At 38.5% G+C, this 18,858-nt stretch overlaps 1 protein-coding gene across 1 annotated transcript in view; it reads right to left on the bottom strand.

Moving 5' to 3' along the window:
• The window catches only part of DNAH8 (dynein axonemal heavy chain 8), a 377,764-nt gene that overhangs the window by 268,868 nt on the left and 90,038 nt on the right, over nucleotides 1-18,858 (bottom strand). Inside the window, exons 22-24 of the mRNA XM_059177846.1 lie at nucleotides 13,672-13,807; nucleotides 12,169-12,284; nucleotides 6,007-6,113 (exon numbers count right to left, since the gene is read on the bottom strand). Coding sequence (XP_059033829.1) covers nucleotides 6,007-6,113; nucleotides 12,169-12,284; nucleotides 13,672-13,807 — 359 coding nt within the window. The remainder of the gene's footprint in view (nucleotides 1-6,006; nucleotides 6,114-12,168; nucleotides 12,285-13,671; nucleotides 13,808-18,858) is intronic.

Below are 18,858 nucleotides of genomic sequence, written 5' to 3'. Positions count from 1 at the left end.
CTGATTGCTGAAGCTAGGACTTCTAGTACTATGTTGAATAATGGTGGTGAGAGTGGGCATCCCTGTCGTGTTCCTGATTCATTGATAATGATATTCACTCCGGGCTTTTCATAGATGGTTTCTATGATATTGAGGAATATTCCTTCTATCTCTATATTCTGGAGAGTTTTAATCAGGAGTGGAACTTGTATTTTGTCAAATGCTTTTTCTGCATCAATTGAGAGGATCATATGGTTCTTATCTTTTCTTTTATTGATGTGGATTGGAAGAATAAACACTGTTAAAATGTCTATCTTCCCCAGAGATATTTACACTTTCAAAGCCATCCTTATTAAAATACCGTTGGGGGGGGGGGAACATTAGCATTTTTCAAAGAGCTGGAACAAAAAAATCCTAAAATTTGTATGGAACCAGAAAAGATCCCTAATGACCAAGGGAAGGATAAAAGAGAAAAACAAAGCTAGGGGCATCACGTTGTCTGACTTCAAGCTACATTACAATGCTGTGATCACCAAGACAGCATGGTACTGGCACAAAAACAGATATATAGACCAGTAGAACAGAACAGAGACTCCAGAAATGGACCCTCAACTCTATGGTCAACCAATCTTTGACAAATCGGGAAAAAAATATCCAATGGAAAAAAGACAGTCTCTTCAGTAAGTGGTGCTGGGAAAATTGGACAGCTACATATAGAAGAATGAACCTGGACCATTCCCTTACACCATACACAAAGATAAACTCAAAACAGATGAGAGATCTCAATGTGAGACAGGAATCCATCAAAATCCTAGAGGAGAACATAGGCAGTAACCTCTTCAACATCAGTCACAGTAATTTCTTTCAAGACATGTCTCCAAAGACAGGTGAAACAAAAGCAAAAATGAATTTTGGGGACTTCATCAAGTTAAAAAGCTTCTGCACAGTAAAGGAAACAGTTAGCAAAACAAAGAGGGAACCCACAGAATGGGAGAAGATATTTGCAAATGGCATTACAGATAAAGGGGTGATATCCAAGATCTATAAAGAACTTACTTCTCAAATTCAACACTGAAAAAACTAATAACCCAAGCAAAAACTGGGCAGAAGGCCAGACATACAAATGGCTAACAGACACATGAAAAAATGCTCAACATCACTAGCCATCAGGGATATATAAATCAAAACCACAATGAGATACCACCTTACACCAGTTAGAATAGCCAAAATTATTAGGACAGGAAACACAAATGTTGGCAAGGACGTGGAGAAAGGGGAACCTTCTTACACTATTGGTAGGAATGCAAGTTGATGCAGCTAGTCTGGAAAACAGTATGGAGGTTCCTCAAGATGTTAAGAATAGAGCTACCCTATGACCCAACAATTGAACTACTGGGTATTTACCACCAAAATAGAAACATAGTGGAATAAGGGGCATGTGCACCCCAATGTTCATAGCAGCAATGTCCACGATAGCCAAACTGTGGAAGGAACCGATACGCTCTTCAACAGATGAATGGATAAAGAAGATGTGGTCCATATAAAAAATGGAATATTATTCAGCCATCAGAAATGATGAATACCCACCATTTCCCTTGACACGGATGGAACCGGAGGAGATTATTTTAAATGAAGTAAGTCAAACAAAGAAAGACAATTATCATATGGTTTCATTCGTATGTGGAACATAAGCAATAGCACAGAGACCATAAGGGAAGGGAAGGAAATCCAAAGGGGGAGAAATCAGAGAGGGAGATGAACCGTGAGACTATGGACACTGAAAAACAATCTGGAGGTTTCAGTGGGGAGTTGGGGAAGAGAGAAACAGGGTCAAGGGTATTGAGGAGGGCACATGCTACGATGAGCAATGAGTGTGACATTTAACTAATGAATCGTTGACCCTGCTTCAATGACTAATTATGTACTATAATGGCTAACTGAACACAACAAAAAATAAAACATAAAAAAATAAAGACTAAGTAAGAAAAAAGACAAATTTCTTTGTCTTTGTAATGTTCTTTGTAATGTTTATTGAATGCTTAATGTATGCCAGGCACTTTTCCAAACATTTTCCACGAATTAACACATTCCACGCTCACATTAACTATGTAAGGCAGATCCTGTGATTATTTTTTGCATTTTGCAAATGAACAAGTACTAATTGAGATATTTAAGATGCAATTGATGAGATCATCTTTAAACGAGAAAGAGAAATAACTTGCTCATAATGTAGCCCAGAAAGGCAAAAAGCCAAAACATATAACAGAGGAGTTAGGAGACAGGGAGGACAGACCAAAAGCCCCAAGATTTGAGATGACTGCATGTCCAGTGTGCCCAGGACAGTTCCAGATTAAATCTGTCCTAACATTTCATCTGGATAGTGTCCCCTCACTCAAAAGAGTGTCCTGGTTGGAACAATTAATCATGTAGCTAATCTATTCAACATTCAGCTGCTAGGAGTTCTATCAGAAGAGAATGAAAGGAATGTCCCAGAAGAAATATCTGAAGAGGAAATTGCTGAGGATTTTCCAGGATGAGGAATGCTATACACCCTTGAATAGAAAGTGCACACTGAGAACAAAGCAGGACTAAGTAAAAACAAATCCACACAGGGAAAGAAAACTACAGAACATCAAGGATAAAAAATAATCTTCACTTGAACTTACTGTGAACTTCATATCAGCAACAACATAAGTAAGAAAAAAAATGAAATACTTTCAAAATGCCAAGAGACAAACAAGAATTTTTTTATCCAGCCTGTCATGAGAGTATAAGAGCAAAAATAAATAAATAAATAAAAGAAAAGAAAGAAATTTTCAGACTTAAAATGAAGAATAAGAGAGTTTACCCCTCATATACCCCGACTAAGGAACTAGTGGGATACAAGAAATACAGAAGAATCTGGAGATTGTAATAAAATATGCCAGTATTCTTGTTTAAAAAAAGGTAAAATGAAACTATCAAGCAGCAATAACAAGGTAGATACAGTTCAGTGAGTAAAGCATGCCAACGCCTTTGTAGTTAGAAATAAGACCAGAAAACTGAAAAACCATAGATTGTATTTTTTTAAAAAAACTGGAGCAAGACATACGTATTCTCAATTTAAGGATAACTACTTTAAAAACTGAAATATGGGAAGGAAAATATTATCCATCCCAAAGATAACAGAGGTAATGAAATGAACCAAAGAAAACAGATGCTAAAAGAAGACACAAACTGAAATGTAAAAAATTAAGTACAGCTACATGAAAAAAATCACAAAAAATGTAAACAAGTCACACTCCATTTAAAAGTAGAGATAATCAGGGGCGCCTGGGTGGCTCAGTGGGTTAAGCCGCTGCCTTCGGCTCAGGTCATGATCCCAGGGTCCTGGGATCGAGCCCTGCATCGAGCCCTGCATCGAGCCCTGCATCGGGCTCTCTGCTCAGCAGGGAGCCTGCTTCCTCCTCTCTCTCTGCCTGCCTCTCTGCCTGTTTGTGATCTCTCTCTGTCAAATAAATAAATAAAATCTTAAAAAAAAAAAAAGTAGAGATAATCAGATTGAATAAAAGTAATCAAGAATGGGTACCTGGGTGACTCAGTTGGTTAAGTGATTGCCTTTGGCTCAGGTCATAATCCTGGAGTCCCGGATCAGGGTCCCTGTTCCACAGGGAGTCTGCTTCTCCCACTAACCTCTCTCCTCTCATGCTCTCTCTCTCTCATTCATTCTCTCTCTCTCAAATAAATAAATAAAATCTTTAAAAAATAATCTTTTAAGAAATACAACAAAAACTGTACAGTTAGATTTAAACAAAGTCTTAAAAAGCAATATACCAAAAAAAAAAAAAAAGCTGGTAAAGGAAAATTAATAACAGACTAAAAAGAATTTGAGGGGTGCCTGGTGGCTCAGTGGGTTAAAGCCTCTGCCTTCGGGTCAGGTAATGATCCCAGGGTCCTGGGATCAAGCCCCGCATCAGGCTCTCTGATTGGCAGGGAGCCTGCTTCCCTTCCTCTCTGCCTGCCTCTCTGCCTACTTGTGATCTCTGTCAAATAAATAAATAAAATCTAAAAAAAAAAAAAAAAAGAATTTGAGGAGTTAGGATTAACAAACATAAAGGAATAAAATAAAAATTAAAAATACAGTGTTCTAAACAGATTTAGCTACTATGATTTTTTATACACCTTTAAGCATAGGCTTAAAGCACTTAAAACAAGAACTGATCAAAAGAGAAGGAAAATTTGTAAATTTGCCAATGTGTTCACAACACATTAGGAGATTATAACAGTGTGATTGATTTATTTAAATTAATTTAAATAAATTAAATTAAATTTATTTAAATCTTAATAATTAAATGATCAATATTAATAATAATTAATTTAAATAAATTTGGTTTATTTAATTTTAATAAATTCATAAATAGTCAATGAATAAATCTAAGAAAAATGTGCAAGACTTTTACACAGACAAATATAAAACATCATTGAGAAATAGTAAAGAAGACTTAAATGGAGAGGTAATCCATAATTCTGAATGGAAGACTCAATACTGTAAGGATGCTAATTCTCCCAAGTTGATCTAGAGATTCAATGTCATTTAAATAACTCTCTTGGGGCTACTGGGTGGCTCAGTCAGTTAAGCACCTGCCTTTGGCTCAGGTCGTGATCTCAGGATCCCAGGATTCGAGCCCTAAGTCAGGCTCTACCACAGCAGATAGTCTGTTTCTCTGTCTCCCTCTGTCCCTCTCCCTGCTTGTGCTCTCTCACCATCTCTCTCTCTCCTCCAAATAAATGAAGTCTTTAAATAAATAAATAAATCTCTCAAAGAGAAAAGTAATATTTTCAACAACTTTCATTTGCTCAATTAATTAACCATGTGAAAAAATATATTGATCTCCTACCTCATATTAAACACAAAAATCAATACCATGTGGATTAAATGCCTAAATATAAAGACAATAGTATAAAATTTTAGAAGACATTATGAGGTAAGGAATGATTTTTTTTAAAGACATAAAAACCACAAGAAAAAGATAAATGAATTTGAATTTTTTAAAGAAAATATTGATAAACTTGAATACTCTAAACTCAGTAAAAGATACCATAAAAAGAATGAAAAGAGAGGCACAGGAGGGAGAAGATATCTGCTATATTATCATCAACAAAGCAAAATACTGAAAACATCCATGAATAAGTCCAATACAACAGAAAAATGGGCAAAAAAGAAAGAAATGAAGGAAGGAAAAAAGGGAAGAAAGAGAAGCCACTTGAGATAAGAGAAAGAAAAGAACATAAATTTCAAGGGAAAGAAGGCACAAATGGCTCATAAACATGTTCAAGCTCATTATTAACCAAGAAAATGATCATTTAAATCGCAGTGAGATACAACTTCACACCCCTTTGCTAGCAAGAATTTTTTAGTTTAACAACAACTGTGTGCAAGAATGAAGAACCCTGGGGACTCTCATGGTGGACATCACATGGTAAAGTGAGGTATGCACATACCTCAGGACCAACACTTCCATTTGTAGCAAGTGTAGCAGGAAGACAGGTACAAAAATATTCATAAAGGCTTTATTCAGAATAGCTTGAACTGAAAACAACCCAAATGATCATCACCAGTAGAATAAACAGGTTGTGTATAATAAAGTATAGCAACATAGATGAATCCCCAAAACACAATACTGAACACAGTTCAGATACAGGAAAAACTAAATGATACATTGATTAGGGATACAAACATATGGTAAGGTGTAAGGAAAACCAAGACAATAATCAACATGAATTTGGATAGTGGTTACCTTTGGGTGAGCAGAGAAAGGACTGGTAAAGGGATTGATAATATCCAATGTTCTTTGTCTTAGCCTGGGTGCCAGAAACATGGTTGTTCATTTGATCACTGTTCTTGAAGTATCACACACATATTTTCATACAGTCTTTTCATAAATGTGATATTTTAAATTTTAATATTTTTAAAGTAATAAAAATAAGAGGTACTATTAGTATTATGTTATGATAGTATTGCCAGACCTTAGCTTATTTTCTACTTGCCTTGAAACAAATATTCTTCTTTTCATTGTGTCCAAAGATAACCGTGTCGCTTTTTGAAGACTGTCTAGTAATTGATGAGAGAAAAAAGCATAGACCTCTTTACATTCCTGTAACAAAAAATCATATTGAGAGTTGGGTTCAAGATGGTGGCATAGCAAACTTCCCCACCCACCAATGTATCAGAGCAGTAACAGACGTGTTCTACAGTCAGACTGAGTGCCAGGCCTACCCACCACTGAGAGTAGGATGAACACAGTAAGGAGAACTTCAATAAAGAGAGAAAATACAAGAAAGTACTGAAGAGGGACACTTGGGTGACTCAGTCAGTTAACCATCTGCCTTTGGCTCAGGTCATGATGCCAGGGTCCAGGGATTGAGCCTCACATCAGTCTCCTTGCTCAGTGGAGAGCCTGCTTCCCCCTCTCCCTCTGCCTCCTTCTCCCTCTGCCTTCTTCTCCCCCTGCTCATGCTCTCTCTCTCTCTCAAATAAATAAATACAATCTTAAAAAAGAAAGAAAGAAAGAAAGAACCAAAGATAAGTTATAACTGAACTGAAAAATACACTAGAGGGGTTCAACAGCAGGCTGAGTGAAGTAAATGGACAAAAATCAGTGAGCTGGAAGACAAAGTAATGGAACTCACCCAGACAAAGCAGCAAAATGAAAACAGAATTAAGAAAGTGAAAATATCTTAAGGTACCTTTAACATGAAGTAGTAAAAGTGCTTATAGGGAATCAAGAAGGAGAAAAGAGAGAGAAAAAGAGCCAGAAAAATGACTTAAAGAAATAAAGGCTAAAAACTTGCCTAGTCTGAAGAAGGAATCAGGCATCCACATGCACAAAACCCAGAGTTCCAACTAAGATGAATCCAAAGAGATCCACACCCAGACACATTGTAATTAAAATGATAAAATTTAAGGATAATTTAAGAGATAATCCTACAAGCGAGAAGAGAAAAACAATGTTTCACATACAAGGGGAAACCCCATAAGGCAATCAACAAATTTTTCAGCAGAAACTTTATAGGCCAGAAGGAAGTAGTATGGCACATTCAAAGTGCTGAAAGAGAAAAAAACAAAAACAAAACAAAGCAAAACAAAACAAAACAAAAACCTTCCAAACAAGAATTCTCTATGTGACAAGTGGCAAGATTATCATTTAAAATTTAAGGAGAGATTCATAGCTTTCCAGATAAGCAAAAGCTAAAGAAGTCCATCACCTACACTGGCCCTAAAGAATTGTTAAAGGGATTTCTTTATGATAAAAAAAATTACTGGCACTAATTAATAATAACAAAACATATGAAAGTAAAGCCTCACTGGAAAAAGTAAATATATGACAAAGGTAGTGAACCAATGACTTATAAAGCAAGCATGAAAGTTAAAAGATAAAAGTAGTAAAACTAGCTAAAATTTTAATAGTTAAAGGAAGTATAAAATAAAAAGATATAAAGTGTATCACCCAAATTATAAAAACTAGAGGTGGGGAAGAAAAAATAAAGTTTTAAAATATGTTTAAATTGAGTTGCTATCAATTTTAAAAAGATTGCTATTTAAATGGGGTATTTTATGTGACCCTCAGAGTAACCACAAAGTAAAAACTTTTACTTAATACACAGAAGAAAACAAGAAAGGAATCTAAATATAACAGTAAACAAAGTCATCAGATTACAAGAGAAGAAAGGAACAAATAGAAAACAAAAATAGCCAGAAAGCAATGAACAAAATGGCAATAATTATATACTTATCAACACTTACTTGAAATGAAAAGGACTAAATTCTCCAAACAAAAGACACAAAGTAGCTGAATGGATAAAGAAATAAGACCAATCTATATGCTGCCTATAGGAGACTCATTTCAGAAGTAATTCACACACAGAATGGAAGTTAAAGGACGGAAAAAGATCTTTCATGCAGTGGAAATGAAAATAAAGCTGAAGTACCTACTCAGATCAGACAAAACATACTTGAAAACAAAGACTGTATAAAAAGACAAAGAATGTCTTCCTCAATTTCTTTCATGAGTACTTTATAGTTTTCTGAGTATAGATTCTGTGTCTCTTTGGTTAGGTTTATTCCTAGGTATCTTATGGTTTTGGATGCAATTGTAAATGGGATTGACTCATTAATATCTCTTTCTTCTGTCTTACTGTTGGTGTAGAGAAATGCAACTGATTTCTGTGCATTGATTTTATATCCTGACACTTTACTGAATTCCTGTATAAGTTCTAGCAGTTTTGGAGTGGAGTCTTTTGGGTTTTCCACATATAGTATCATATCATCTGCGAAGAGTGATAATTTGACTTCTTCTTTGCCGATTTGGATGCCTTTAATTTCCTGGATTGGAAGAATAAATATTGTGAAAATGTCTATGCTACCTAAAGCAATCTACACATTTAATGCAATTCCTATCAAAGTACCATCCATCTTTTTCAAAGAAATGGAACAAATAATTCTAAAATTTATATGGAACCAGAAAAGACCTCGAATAGCCAAAGGGATATTGAAAAAGAAAGCCAACGTTGGTGGCATCACAATTCCGGACTTCAAGCTCTATTACAAAGCTGTCATCATCAAGACAGCATGGTACTGGCACAAAAACAGACACATAGATCAATGGAACAGAATAGAGAGCCCAGAAATAGACCCTCAAATCTATGGTCAACTAATCTTCGACAAAGCAGGAAAGAATGTCCAATGGAAAAAAGACAGCCTTTTCAATAAATGGTGCTGGGAAAATTGGACAGCCACATGCAGAAAAATGAAATTGGACCATTTCCTTACACCACACACAAAAATAGACTCAAAATGGATGAAGGACCTCAATGTACGAAAGGAATCCATCAAAATCCTTGAGGAGAACACGGGCAGCAACCTCTTCGACCTCTGCCGCAGCAACATCTTCCTAGGAACAACGCCAAAGGCAAGGGAAGCAAGGGAAAAAATGAACTACTGGGATTTCATCAAGATCAAAAGCTTTTGCACAGCAAAGGAAACAGTTAACAAAATCAAAAGACAACTGACAGAATGGGAGAAGATATTTGCAAACGACATATCAGATAAAGGACTAGTGTCCAGAATCTATAAAGAACTTAAGCAAACTCAACACCCAAAGAACAAATAATCCAATCAAGAAATGGGCAGAAGACATGAACAGACATTTCTGCAAAGAAGACATCCAGATGGCAAACAGACACATGAAAAAGTGCTCCATATCACTTGGCATCAGGGAAATACAAATCAAAACCACAATGAGATATCACCTCACACCAGTCAGAATGGCTAAAATCAACAAGTCAGGAAATGACAGATGCTGGCGAGGATGCGGAGAAAGGGGAACCCTCCTACACTGTTGGTGGGAATGCAAGCTGGTGCAGCCACTCTGGAAAACAGCATGGAGGTTCCTCAAAATGTTGAAAATAGAACTGCCCTATGACCCAGCAATTGCACTATTGGGTATTTACCCTAAAGATACAAATGTAGTGATCCAAAGGGACACATGCACCCGAATGTTTATAGCAGCAATGTCCACAATAGCCAAACTATGGAAAGAACCTAGATGTCCATCAACAGATGAATGGATCAAGAAGATGTGGTATATATACACAATGGAGTACTATGCAGCCATCAAAAGAAATGAAATCTTGCCATTTGCAACAACATGGATGGAACTAGAGCGTATCATGCTTAGCGAAATAAGTCAAGCAGAGAAAGACAACTATCATATGATCTCCCTGATATGAGGAAGTGGTGATGCAACATGGAGGCTTAAGTGGGTAGAAGAAGAATAAATGAAACAAGATGGGATTGGGAGGGAAACAAACCATAAGTGACTCTTAATCTCACAAAACAAACTGAGGGTTGCCGGGGGGAGGGGGTTTGGGAGAAGGGGGTGGGATTATGGACATTGGGGAGGGTATGTGATTTGGTGAGTGCTGTGAAGTGTGTAAACCTGGTGATTCACAGACCTGTACCCCTGGGGATAAAAATATATGTTTATAAAAAATTAAAAAATTAAAAAAAAAAAAAAAAGACAAAGAATGGCATTACTTAATGATAAAAGGAGTCAACCCAGCAAGAAGATAGGACATTTATGAATGTAGATGCACCCAACAGGAGCATCAAAATATATAAAGCAAATATTAACAGATCTAAAGGAAAAAACTGAAAGCATCTGTAAATGATACACTAGCAGTCACATGCCCCAATGTTAGGGACCATTCAAGACCCTCTCCTCACAAAACTTCAGATCCAGGGAACTTAGTGCAAGTGGCAGGGTGAGAACCTGCCTCTCTAAAGGTGGCAACAAAGGCACCCAGGTCAAGCATCTGCCTTCAGCTCAGGTCATGATCCTGGAGTCCCAGGATGGAGACCCACCTCAGTCTCCCTGCTCAGTGGGGAATCTGCTTGTGCTCACTCTCTCTCATTCTCTCTCTCAAATAAATAAATAAAATCTTAAAAAAAATTAAAATGTACAACACCAAAATATATGGAATGAAATTTCCACCACCCGGGGACCATGGTTTGCCCCCTTTCTAAGCCCTTCTTTCCCCCCTCTAAAGGTGTTGCCAAGTTTATTGGTTAGAGCACAGAACAAATACTGAGCCTGGGCAGGGATCTGGGCACCATGTCTTGCTAGCACAGTGAGTCACAGCTCCAGGCCCAGGCTCTGTTCCTCTCAGCTTCTGTGTTCCTCTCTGCTTCTATACCCTTCTACGTCCTCTGGGATAGGGTGGACCAGCCAGTTTGAGTTGGGTCAGAAGGCAGAGTTATCGGGGCGCCTGGGTGGCTCAGTGGGTTAAGCCGCTGCCTTCGGCTCAGGTCATGATCTCAGGGTGCTGGGATCGAGTCCCACATCGGGCTCTCTGCTCAGCAGGGAGCCTGCTTCCTCCTCTCTCTCTGCCTGCCTCTCTGCCTACTTGTGATCTCTCTCTGTCAAATAAATAAATAAAATCTTAAAAAAAAAAAAAAAAAAAAAGAAGGCAGAGTTATCAGGCCTGAGCAAAGAGGAATAGGATCAGTGCTGGTGAATTACCAGGCTAAAACACAGGCATGACATAGTCCGATTTTTACGTTAGAGAGACCATTCTGGCAGCAATGTGGAGGATGATGGATTTGAGGGGTGATGGCACTCATGCAGCTCCAAGTGATCCCCCAATTCAAGAGACTCTGATGATCATCAGCCTTGGTCTAAGGACCCCAGCCAGTTTCAATGGGAATTGGAAGAGGAGAACCGCTAGCAGGGGCGTACATTTCCTCTCTCCTGCTGCCTCCTGCCACTTGATGACGGCCACCTGAAGCACGGTACTGAGAAGGAATCTACAGCTAAAATCTAGTCTCAGTGGTGGAGAAGGGCTTTTCTATCCACTGGTGATAACCTCCTTGAGCAAGAAGGTGAAAGTGGATCAGATGTGTGCTGATTATTTCCAAAACTGTATTACAGTGTTCGTTAGAGGTATAGAAGTGTGTAAAATAGAAGAAGAAGTAAAAGAAGATAAGGGATTAAAAGAAAACTGGCAGGAGGAGGAGAAAGTAGGAATTAGCACAAATGTGGGAGTGGCATTCAGAATTGTGCATGATCACAAGGGTGAGGCCTCAAAAGGAACAAGAAACCCCATATGTCCTTGTCAACCTTCATTCTCAACACATCTCAACACATGAAAATCTGCCCACACTGGATTTCTCCTGGAGGGGAGTCCACAGGTTATCCCAGGGATGCTAGTAAAAAATGCAGATCCTTGGGCCCAAGTGAATCAAAATTTGGCCTTGCAAGTTAGGTAACTCAATAAAACACAGTAACTAAAAACAGAGTTCTCCACTCTTGGGTTAGATGGACTAGCACTACAGCCCCAGGAGTATGACATTTACTGTATAAGAAAACACAGCCAATCACAATACAGGGAGATGAGTTTATAAATTGTATTGATGAATCACTTTAAAAGTTGATGGTGTTGGGGAAAACTAGAAGGATGGCTAGATCTTGCAAGATCCTACAGTGTAGAATCAAAAATTACATTTTCTAGATTTCATTATAAATCCAGGTTGGTTATAAGTCCATACAGGTTGGGTGCAGAACTGCCTAGAGGAAGCATCATTTGGTGTCATCTATGGCCCAAGGAGTCATAATTCAGCTAAACTGCATGAAGTCATGTCATAATAAATACCTTCTTAAATTCATCTTCTTTATCATTAACATCAACCTCAGGAATGATATTAGCCTCATAATCAGTGCTTTCACCCTCTTCTGTTTCACTTCCAAAAACAACATGTTTCCTCTGTTCTACAGATAAAAAACAAAAATGTATATATGTATAACATTTAATGTTGAGCATTTAGTTTATTCCACATACCCAAATCTTCTTAGGAAACCTCTTCCTTAAAAGTTTTTAATCTAAAAGCTTAAGACTTGTTTCAGTAGGAATCATCTTTGAATTCAATTTAAATCACCCATCTCAATAGAATCACAATTCTACTAAGAAATACTCTTTAAATATACTCCTTCTTAGTATACAGAATTAAGAAAGATTTTAAGTGGGCTTTATATATTATCTTTCCAAAATATGTGTTGGGGCGCCTAGGTAGCTCTAAGTGTTAAGCGTCTGCCTTCAGATCAAGTCATCTCGGGGTCCTGGGATCAAGCCCACATAGAGCTCCCTGCTCAGTGGGGAGTCTTTTCTTCCTTCTCCCTCTGCTACTCCCCCTGCTTGTGCTCTCTCTCTCTCTGTCAAATAAATAAAAATTAAAAATAAAATATGTGTTTATCTTTTGAGCATTTTAACTTAATGAGCTAATTGGAGTTTTTGACACTTCTGAAGAAAGCTAATTAAACTAAGTAGGAAAACCTCTAAGAGAAATAAGACAGGCCATGGATACTTACTTTTTAAATTTAAATTTAATTAATTAACATATAGTTATTATTAGTTTCAGAGGCAGAGCTCAGTGATCACATGCCCTCCTTAATGTCCATCACCCAGTTACCCCATTCCCCATCCCTCTCCCCTCCAGCAACCCTCAATTAGTTTCCTATGATTAAGAGTCTCTAGCAGTTTTTCTCCCTCTCTGATTTTGTCTTATTTTATTTTTCCCCTCCCTTCCCCTATGATCCTCTGCTTTCTTTCTTAAATTCCACATATCAGTGAGATCATATGACAATTGTCTTTCTCTGATTGACTTATTTCACTTAGCATAATACCCTCTAGTTCCAAGGTTGTGGATAGTTATTTAAGCTCTTAGTCTTAGCCCTACTGACATTCTTGGTTATTGAAGGCTGTTCTGTGCACTAAAGAATGTTCAGTAGCATCCCTGAGCTTTACCCACTAGATGCCAGTAGCAGCGCCTCTGCTATATGACAACCAAAAATGTCTCCAGACATTTTAGCATGGTGTGCTAAAAGAAAAAAGAGAGAGATTAACATAGCAGGCCTAAGATTTGTTTGCAACATTGGTCCTTGGTTGGCATCTGATTCCCACCATTCTCTAGTTGATATAAGGGCGCCGTATGCCTAAGTAGTTTGTGCAAATGGTATAGTGTATGCTGAACACGTTTTCCTTCAGGGAGTCTGGAATTTGGGTACCTGCTAAGCAGAAGGCACCTGCTTGAGAACATATCCATCACTCTTGTGATTATACTATCATAACTCAAACACTGTAACTAGGAAGCAAAATTACCTGGTAGTGGTTTTGCTGTTTTCCCACTGTACTTAACTTCATAAATATTTTCAAATATTAATATAAGTTCTTTGACAGCTTCTTCCACATGCTTACTTTTGTGGTTTAGAACATCAGCCCATTCTTTTGTGTATGTCTATTAAATAAGGCAATGACTATTAATTTACAGATGCTTAAAAATACTGTAAAATCTATTAATATAACTTTAATCTCTAAAAGTATAATTAACATCACTTGAAAATGACTAGAGAGGGGTGCCTGGGTGGCTCAGTTGGTTAAGTGGTTGCCTTCAGCTCAGATCATGATCCCAGGGTCCTGGGATTGAGCCCCACGGCAGGCTCCTTGCTCAGTAGGGAGCCTGCTACTCCCCTGCCTGCTGTTCCCCCTGCTTGTGCTTGCTCTCTGTTACTCTTTCTTTTGCTCACTCTCTCTGTGTCAAGTAAATAAATAAAATCTTGAAGAAAAAAAAAAAAGAAGAAGAAGAAAAGAAAAATGACTAGAGATAGTTGCCAGTAGCATAATGTTTTAGATCCAAAACTGTCAATGGCTAAAGGCATAGCTGCTAAGGTCCAAGTAAAGAAAAGGAAGAGAGAAAAAGAAAAACTCAAAGTCTTTGACTTTTATCTGACTCAATCACCCGTAAACATCTACATTCACATTTAATGATGACTGGCACCTGGCTGGCTCATTAGGTAGAACAGACTCTTAACCTTGGGATCATGAGTTCAAGTTCCATGTTGAATATAGAGTTTACTTAAAAAACAAAAACAAAAACAAAACAAAGAAAGAAATAAAAACAACATTTTTTTTAGAAAGCTGAAGAACAAGAGAGATAAGGATGTCAAACATTGAAAATGAGAAGTGGTTTCAAAAAAGGACAATCCAAAGAGTTGCTTTGAGATTCAAACAAGTGCTGTGAAGTGTGTAAACCTGGTGATTCACAGACCTGTACCCCTGGGGATAAAAATATATGTTTATAAAAAATAAAAAATTAAAAAAAAAAAAAATAAGGTTTTAAAGTGAGCACGAGGCTCATTTATGCCAGGCGTCTATTTAAGAGCTTCCCATGTAATAGCCCATTTAATTAAATGACAACCACTTGGGATAGGTAATATCATTGTCCCCATTTCATAGATGAGAAAACCGAGGCTCAAAGAACCAGCAACTTGTCCAAGGTCACATAGCAACTGGACAACGCAGGAGTTTGAAACCAGTGTTGCCTGATTTTAAACCCAGGACTTTGCCTTTCTGAACTTTTCTAATAGGTTTTGGGAAGAAATTAAGAACTAATTAAATTCAGAAAAGAAAACTGGCCTATGAGGTTGAACAGGTCTTTTGACATGTCTATGATGTCCATACCTTTTAGGGAAGAGGAAAATAAAAGGGAGCAGCCGACACAGGCTTTCAAACTCATTTCTGCAAGGGGATCTGAGCCTGTCTAAGCAAAAACCTCCATACAGACAAGACTCAGAAAGTCCCATATCTCTCATGCACTGCCTTTGCATGTTCCTTTTTTGACTACTGGATTGAGAGAGCTACTTCGAAGTCTCTCTCTCTCTCATTTATTCCACTTTGTGTGTATCTGAACCCACCCTCTTCTTTTCTCAGTCTCAGAAGAAGTGGTGTTGTTCCTCCTCCGACCTGGAGATATTCTCCAATGCCCTCCCCACCGCGCCAGCTCTTCCCAACTGGGAAGACTTATTCATTCTAGCCCTTCTGATTAATTCAACACAGTGGTTAACACTGGAATGACAGTGGTGAGAGCCATGTTAGATGAGCAGGGAAAACAAACAACTCTGAAGAGGCAGAACCCAGATTATTGGTCGCCCAGGGCTGGAAGGGTTGAGATGAAAGATATTATAAAACTGTGATGATGGTTGCCCAACTCTGTAAATACACTAAAACCACTGGGCTGTATACTTTAAATGAGTATGTTGTTATGTTGTGTGAATCATGTATCTCCATAAAGGTATTAAAAATATTAATTCGTGCCAGAAATAATCTGAGCCAGGAACTGGGGAACACAAAAGGAGATGGGAAGTGAAAGATGGGACAGTGAAGGCAGCACGCATGGGAAGTTGGGCTGTGAATGAGAAATGAAGGGAAGTGTGTGAAGGTTTTTGTTTGTTGACAAGGAAAAGACAAGAGAACGTATTAGACTGCTAGAAGGAGGGGTCCGGTGGAGGGGAAAAGTGAAGATAGAGAAGAGAGGAAAGAAGACTGTGGGAGGAAGGCTGCCAAGAGGGCAAGAAAGAGTGAGATCTGGGGGCGCCTGGGTGGCTCAGTGGGTTAAGCTTCTGCCTTCGGCTCGGGTCATGATCTCAGGGTGCTGGGATCGAGCCCCACATCGGGCTCTCTGCTCAGCGGGGAGCCTGCTTCCTCCTCTCTGTCTCTGCCTGCTTCTCTGCCTACTTGTGATCTCTGTCTGTCAAATAAGTAAATAAAAAATTTAGAAAAAAAAACAAAGAAAACAGTGGGATTTGGGGCCCATCTGGAGGACCGAGACTTTGAAAAGAGTTTGGAACTTCCTCCATGAGGCTTCTCAGAACTCAGTGAAGAGCAGCCTGAACTGAAGGGCAGTCCAGGGACAGACTGGAAAACCGTCAAACTAATTTTCTTTCTTTTTTATTTTTTTAAAATGAGATACAATTCACAACACAATACCACAAAGATTATCCTTGTAGAGTATACAATTCATTGGTTTTTAGTATATTCACAGAGCTGTGCAACCATCACTGCTATTTCCAGAGTATTTTCATCTCCCCCCAAAAGAATTCTCAGACCCATTAGCAGTCCCTCCTCGTTCACCCATCTTCACAGAGCTGGCAGCCACCAATCGACTTTCTGTCTCCATGGAGCCAAGCTGATTTGGTTGAAATAACTTTTAATACCCTTTGATGTATTTACCAGTCTTCCTATCATAATTTGGATCACATTTCCCTGATTTTCTATTCCCTTTGTGTACCTATCGAGATACAGATATGTCAGTCAGGGTTCAGTCAGGAAAACAGATGCCGCACCAGCTATTCTACCCGACAGAATGAGAGAACGTAATATAGAGAAGTGATTAAACAACTGTTAAAGGACTCAAATAGGCAAAAAGAGACACAAAAGTCACATGGAGAGTTACTGCAGGAAGCAGCTCCCGAACCTGGAAAAGCAAAGGCAAGAGGCTGGAGTTTCTAGAACCTGGAGCTGGGAAGTAAGGGAGCTGCCCAGCCGGTGCTCCTGCCTCAGGGCGGGGCCTTGTGGGGCTGGTACATCTGAGAAGCCAGAGAGGTGAGTTCTGGAAGGACTAGAAAAAGCTAGGACCTAGGATTGACTGTCACTGCCAGCCAAGAGAGGTTGTCTGACTATATTGGGAACAGAAAGAAAAGCCGGAAAGGGTAAGTCTCTTCTTTCTCCTCCGCCCTCCTTCTATCACCGCTATTGGCAAAGTCTAAAAGGAAGCCAGGTGGCCAAGGATAAATGCACTTTGCCGAGTCCCAGGCTCAGCAGCATGGAGCAAAGGATCCAGAGTGAAGCCGGTGATGATAGTTTTTTTTTTTTAAAAGAACATAATCTCCCCTAAAACCACAGTTAGATGCTCCAAGTCAAGGACCACATCCCAGACTGCAAATATCGCCGGTCTGAAATATGGTTTGAAACCCCCGGTTGGCCCACACAAACCTCCCACCAAAATCAGCAGTATGTGTATTGTATGTGTGTTTCCAAAACTATTTCTGTCCAGAATATTACCAGACTTGCCCTGTCATTATAAATCTTACTCTGCCTTCATTATAAAGGCCCACCTGATGACAGGTTTATATTACTAGACCTTGGATCCGTCTGATACAAGTGACTGGCACATATTGATTGGCAAAGCGCTCTTCAAAATTCCAGCTTTTGTATCTTAACTTATCACTTATCTAATAGTAATAGCATCTGCTGGTAGGATATCAATGCAATCACCACCTTCAAACTCGGTCACACTTTATTCTAATTTCCCTGATTTGTGTGATCGGTTTCTCTTTCTATGCATATAAAATTTCTTCATTAGTGTGTGCAAAGTAAATTCTATCTGGTAGTGTGAGTTTTTCTCCCACAACAGTTATAGGTATATATCAATAGAAAATGATTATCATTGTAAATGGGACAAAAAGGATACTGATAGAGATATTTCCTGTTCCTTTGTATTCTGCTTGTTTCTAAGTAAGGCCTGGTGTGAAGTGCATAGAGTCAGATTCTAGAATGAGTGAGAAGAAAATGACAGGCAGGAAATTACCCCCTCCACCCCCCTGGGGCAGGAAGCAGTAGACTTTTTCTTTGGAAAATTTCATTTGCTCAGAAAAGGCCTTTTCAGCATCTGAAGGGCAGTCCCTCCTAGAATAATACAGAATTCAAGAAACAGAGCAGACAGTGAGAGTTCCAGGTTAATAATTTTGCAGCTGACCTAGAGACTAATCAACCCGGGTTAAAAACGGGTAGTCAGAGGGCTCTGAGAGGAAGTCTCTTGGGGGGAAAACTGGGAGTCCGATATAATTGTGTATTTGAAAGAACGTGTGAAAACAGAAACAATGAGAAACCCCAAGCAAAACAGAAAAGTTGTTTAAGAAAAAATACATTACATGTACAATATATGGTTCTGCATTGACTAATATTTGTATGGGCATAATTAAGTGTTGCTATTTACCATTATTGTTTAACTAAAAATTATTTTATAACTATATTGAGAAAACAAGGGAGGATTGATAGAGGATAGGGCTCACTTATTAAAGCAGGAAGCAAATAATATGCAAATTTGTCAATTCAAGAAGCAGCACCCCAGATATACTACTTGGGAGATACAGAAATAATACTATAAGGAATAGCCAAAAGTTTAAAATTGAGTGCCTTTCCTAAGACCCAAATTGTGATCTCCATATACTATTTTGTACTGGTAATGTGGAAAGGAATGAAGGCTGACTGGAGAAATGGGTGATCCCAGATCTGGGACAGGAAATGTACAAGATAAGCCCGTGATACCCTATAGTTCCAGAAAGCAAGGGAGCTTTCAAAGACTACCGGAGTCATATAAAAAAATATAGAAGCCAGCCTGAAGGATTCCACTTAATGAAGATGGAAAAAATTTAACGCCAAAAAGACATTTCCCAAAAAGACATACAAATGGCCAAGAGACATATGGAAAGATGTTCAATGTCCCCGATC

The sequence above is a fragment of the Mustela lutreola genome, chromosome 6 (genome assembly GCF_030435805.1).
Source record: "Mustela lutreola isolate mMusLut2 chromosome 6, mMusLut2.pri, whole genome shotgun sequence".
NCBI lineage: Eukaryota > Metazoa > Chordata > Mammalia > Carnivora > Mustelidae > Mustela > Mustela lutreola.
Note: the sequence above shows the minus strand (reverse complement) of the source record. Positions and strands in the feature narration are given on the sequence as shown.